Source organism: Gekko japonicus, unplaced genomic scaffold (genome assembly GCF_001447785.1).
Source record: "Gekko japonicus isolate JY-2015 unplaced genomic scaffold, Gekko_japonicus_V1.1 scaffold2718, whole genome shotgun sequence".
Classification (NCBI taxonomy): Eukaryota; Metazoa; Chordata; class Lepidosauria; order Squamata; family Gekkonidae; genus Gekko; species Gekko japonicus.
The window spans coordinates 200425-206165 of NW_015168127.1; the positions used below are offsets into that span (position 1 = coordinate 200425).

Below are 5741 nucleotides of genomic sequence, written 5' to 3' on the forward strand. Positions count from 1 at the left end.
TGCTGTGGTTTCTAGATTCCCAGCAGTAACAAAGGTACTCTGCATAAAATAAATCAAATCACACAGGGTCTGACCTGATGTACTGAACTGAAAAGAGTAAGAAAGCTTAAGAGGACACAGTGGAGGGGAGGGACAAGCGAGAAGAGGTAGGAGATGACCTATTTAGGGAATGCCAGAGTGACAAGGTGAGTGGAATAATTTTAATGAACTAAACTATTCCAATGGCTATCATAATAGTGTTGAAGAAATTACTCAGGCAAACCCATGGCGCTTCTGTTAAGAATGCTGTGATCATCTTTACTATAAGACTGCAGGAACCTAGGGAGCACAGGGATGTGGACATCTGATTCTAGACATAGGTGGGGTTTTTTTTTAAAAAATAACATCAGCTATTCTGAATTGGCTGTATGGGATTGTGATGATCCCAGTGTTGATCCTTACTAATCCAACTATCTGGGTCTGGAAGGTTAACATCCTCCAAAGTATTGAGTGCAGCAAAAAAACAGGGTCGGCTTTTTGCATGTGGTACCTCCCCCTTAAATTCGTCCCTTGTGGATAGCATGTTTAATGTGCTTTGAGTGGCTGCTGCTTCTAGCCATCCATTTCACTGTGTAATGATGAGAGTGGGAAAATTATGATAACTCTGCTCTTGTGATGAAAAGTTGATCTGGCTCCAAGCTCTATGTCATGTCCATGTGTGATATGATAGGAATTCGCCATGTGTTCAGAGCCTCTTCCATGTTTTCCTGTGGAACGAGGTTTATTGTGGGATGAGGGGGTTGCTGTTTATGGCTCTGGTTGCGAAAACAGTAAAGACAATAAAATAAAATATTCAGAGCCTCTTCTGCATTTGTGTGAATTGACCTAGTTGCTGTGCACAGAGATCCTTCTGTTCATACTGTCTGGTTACAGCCTGGCCCTATTAAACCTCTAATGCAAGTCCATTCCAGTGATATTCTGCTTCTAGTTGGGGTAATGTAGGTACCAAACTGCAACCAGGCTCTGTTGGCATGATCCTGAGATTTCAGAAAAATACAAAACCATTATCAGCCATGAAAGCTGTTCTAAAAAGATACCAACTTAAGTACGTTATCCCCAGAGTATTATTAGCATAGTACATTTCAAGAGTACATTATAACTATTTAAGGAGGCAACATTTCTGTGTGGGCAAAAATACTGCAGACTTCCGTGAGTGTATTTCTCTCTCTCTCACTCTCTCTGTCTCTCCCCCTCTCTGGCATGGGAACAGCTCAAATTTTGGAAGTATTTCCAAAACCTATTTTGGCTTAAGACATACTTTATGTCTCCACAATAAAGTGCCAAAGGCTATGAAGTGCTTGAGTATAGCATATTGAGTATAGCAGTTTTCCGTGCTGTAGTACAAGTAATAATTATTCTCTCCTTTTTTTTTTTTTAAAGGATAATCCATGGTTTGATATGCATTTCAAGAAAGTCTACAGTTGGGAAGCTTACAGTTGTGCATCTAAATATTCCTTTGCACGAACATTAAATAAACTGAATGAGATGTACCTCCAGAAGGACCTGAAGATTGTGAACTTTGACTTTACCTACATCAATGATGATCCGTTCTGGTCATCCAACAATGGGGACTGTTTGGTTCTTATGAGGATCTGCTTCTATGCGTCTAATCTTCTTTGTCTGTCTCTGTGTCCTCTCCCAATAGGGTGAGAAATTATCATTCTAATCTTGCCACATTTTGGACAAAACTTCCAGCAGAGGTTAAGTACTGTATCAGCAGTTATATTTTTCATTATTGTTACTGTTGTTTAAGCATTTGTTATTTCAAAAAGGCAGACATGTGCTTAAATATTAAATTCCTGTCTACTTATTTCAACAATAGATGTGCCAGATGACATCTACACTAAAAATTTACTTCATATCAATCTGTCCTAAAGAATTCTGGGAATTGTAGTTCGGTGAAGATTCTGGGTGTGAAGTGGTGCTTAGGGAGGCAACCAGTGTAGTGGTTACAGTGTCAGACTTGGAACTGTGAAACCCAGGTTCAAATCTCCACTTATCCCATGGAAGCTTGCTGGGTGACCTTGGGCCAGTCACACACTCTCAGCCTAACCTACCTCACAGGGTTGTTGTGAGGATAAAACAGAGGAGAGGAGAATGATGTAGGCCACTTTGGGTCCTCATTGGGGTAAAAGGCAGGACATAAATAAACTAACCAAAATACATAAATAAAAAAGCTGCCTTTCCCTGCATGTGTGCATGCAATGAATTGTATCAGAGGGACCATATTTGTTACAGTTTTAGAAGGTGATTTTCCATTTCTGATTCCTCTGGTCCTTCTAATAGTTTAGGGTGCAATCCACATTCATTCATTCAATGTCCATTTTGACGTGACTGACTACAGCAAGTCTGCCCAATGTATGGTGTGTCAGAGGCTCGACAAACCTACTTGTGTCGCAAGATTAGGCGCGCGTAACGCTGGGCTTGTCTGGAATCTGGGAGAGCACAAAACATAACTGATAGGCCAAAATTTGGCTTTGTGGGTCAGAAACTGCTCAGGGTTAGATGACAACAAAAATATTCCGATTAAATCTGGATTGCATTTAGCTGTGATGTGGATTTAGCAGATTTTGGAAACAAGCTCTAAATAACCTTCTTATACTATGACCCTTTTGCTTATGCACTGCTGAATAAAACATAACATTTTTTCCTACAATGTAGTCATTTTGTAAGAGACTATATTTCAGAGGCTGAGCATGTGCAGTGCAAGTATTGGCCTCTCAGGTTTGACTCCCGGTTTGACTCCCAGTATCTCTAGTTAGGGGACTGTACAGTGGGGTTTGAAAGGATGCCAGCCTCCAGGTGGGACCTGGGGATCCCCCGGAATTACAGCTCCTCTCCAGACTACAGAGATCAGTTCCCCTGGAGAAAATGGAGGCTTTGGAGGGTGGACTCTAGAGAATTGTGCCCCACTGGGATCCCCGTCCTCCCCAGGCTCCACCCTCAAATCTCCAGGAGTTTCCCAACCTAGATCTGTCAACCCTAATCCCCATCCCCCACTGGTAGCCAGGGGGGACCTGGCAACCCCAGGTTGGGAAATATTATGCTCTACCTTGAAGACCTTTCATTTCAACCCACTTTACATGTCAGCCCAGGCATCTTTGTGTTTATTATTACAGTAAAGTGTTATGCAGTAATGTAATTTGTAAAAGATTAGGTCTCATTGGTTTTGATTTAGAGTGAACGAACACAGATGCCCCGTGCCTCAAAATACAAACATCAATAAACTGTGGGCTAGTCCACAATTACCAGCAGCAGCTTTGGAGCACGCAGGGTCTGCTGGTGAACTCCCAGGCAGGCTGCACTCACTGAGAGATGTGATTTGTGTAACTGGTCGTTCCGTCTGTGGGGACTGTATATACAGACACTGTTTTCTGTGGTCATGATGGCACTTTTGTTGTAGCCCTGTATAGTGTCTCTATGAAGGGGGCAGTTCAGTCAAGTAGAACTTTTATATCTGGAAACCCAGGTGCGAGTCTCTGATGTCACTTGCGTGTTCCCATGGTGTGAACAGGCTCTAGGTTAATGAAAAGAGAAAATCAGAGGTTTAAAAAGCAGTAGTAGAGTGTAGAGCCTGCAATCTTAAGAACATTTTCCTGGGAGTAAGTCCCCTTGAATAAAATGGAACTTACTTCTGAGCAGACCTGCATAGGCTTTGTGAGAGTGTGGGTTGGGAGTGCTTTCTGAAAGTTGGAGACGCTGACCTGAAAGATCCCTCTCCTTGGGAGTAGGATGCAGTGACTACACTGTGGAGAGAGGGGGGCATCATTATCACACACGTTACAGAGCTAAACTGTGGAGCAGAAAAGGACTCAAGTGGTAGGCATGGGACAGACTCTACCTCAGTTCCTAAGAAATGAGTCCCATTCTTATGAAATAAGTGCCGTTGATTTCAGTGGCACCAAGCAAGTGAGTCAGGGATGATAGCCTAAATCACAAACTCTAGTTAGGTGTCTTGTGGAAGATGTAATTGAAAATATTTTAAACATTACATCCCCTTCTTAGAAGCCAAGTCCAACTTGTTGGTACACCAGTTTTCTATAACTGGATTTTTCAACCACTATGTTAGTGTATTCTAGCCAGAGGTCATTTCGGGGGGGATCGCAGGGGAACACAGTTCCCCCGGGTGAGGTGCGGGGGGCGGGGCACACGACGAAGCCCCGCCCCCGGCTTCCGGCCACCCTGCTTCCAGCCCTCATTCAGCCAGGAGGAGGCAGGAGAAGAGGGAGGGTAAGTTGCTTCCTCCCTGCCTCTCCCCACCCCTGCCTGCCTGGGGCCAGGGAGGGCCTTGGCGGGGCTTCCTCTCACTCCCGCCGGCCTTGCAGGTCCACCGCCGGGCCCCCGATGTCAGGGTGTGTGGCATATGCTAATGAGTTATGCTAATGAGTTCCCCTAGCTCTTTTTCTACGAAACGACCCCTGATTCTAGCTATCCAGTTCCAGTCATGTAAAACTTGGCTTCAGGATGTGACACTATAAACAGCTCTTTAATTGCCCAGAGGTTCCCCCCCAAAATTTATTTTTTATTCTTCTATACTTGTACATAGCCCAGAGTTGACAAATCTGGGTCTTCTCTCGCCTTATCTTCTTAGATGTACATATGTGGATGTGACACATGTATGTGTTTGCAAAATGCCTATTGTAAAAGTCTACTCCTCTGAAAACCAGCCTTGGCTGATATTTACCTTGCATAACACATGAAATGCCCCTAGAGTAATAAGAGTTCTGCAGGAAAAATGGGCAAAAAAAAATACATAGCTCCCAAACACAGATAAATATTTCCAGGTAGGTCTTAGATTTAGGACCCTTACAGTGCATTCCACTCTGACCTGGCCTGTTCTCATCAGATCTCAGCTGCTAAACAGGGTCGGCCTTGGTTAATATTTGGATGGGAGACCTCCAAGGAATGCCAGGGTCATGACATGGAGGCAGGCAATGGCAAACCGCCTCTGAATGTCTCTTGCCTTGTGAGAACCCTACAGGGTCAACATAAGTCAGTTGTGACTTGACAACACTTTCCACCACCACCACCACCATAGTGCAATCCTAAGAGCACTTTCCTGGGAGTAAGCCCCACTGAATAAAAATGGGACTGGCTTCTGAATGAACCTGCTTAGGATTTCTCCCTTAAACACCTATTATGTTGTCTTCAGGCTAGTACACTGGTCTTGTGGAATTATTTTCTCATGTCAGTAAGGATTTGGGATGATAGCACACAATTTCCCTGCAGATCTGCCGTCAGCAAAATTATAAATAGAACATAAGAGAACATAAGAGAAGCCAATGTTGGATCCGGCCAGTGGCCCATCCAACTTAACACTTTGTCACACAGGGGCCAGAAATACCAGGTGCCATCAGGAGATCCAGCTGTGGGGCCAGGACACTGGAAGCCCTCCCATTGTTGCCAGTCTCACAAATCATATAACCCACCCCCAATGCTAACGGGGAATTGTTCCCTGCACGGCTGCCTTTTAAAATGCTTGCACCACCCAGTTTTGGATGTTTGGCATGGTATAGCTGGAGGATTTGGTATTATCAGTAGGAAATTAGGCCATGATTTTATCAACGGCAGGGGGGTTGGGAAGAAGGAATGAAAAACCTTACAAATTTCTAGACAGCACCAAGGATGGGGTTGGTTTACCACCAGGGGTCATTTAGTAGAAAAAGAGGTGCAGGAGCTTATTATCATAACTCATTAGCATA

The 5741-nt window shown here is 44.0% G+C and overlaps 1 protein-coding gene across 1 annotated transcript in view; it reads left to right on the forward strand.

Moving 5' to 3' along the window:
- Positions 1-1689, forward strand: part of LOC107113554 (exocyst complex component 1-like) — a 24711-nt gene extending 23022 nt beyond the window's left edge. Inside the window, exon 3 of the mRNA XM_015414904.1 lies at positions 1420-1689. Within this exon, the coding sequence (XP_015270390.1) occupies positions 1420-1689 (270 nt within the window). The remainder of the gene's footprint in view (positions 1-1419) is intronic.
- The last annotated feature ends 4052 nt before the right edge of the window (positions 1690-5741 follow it).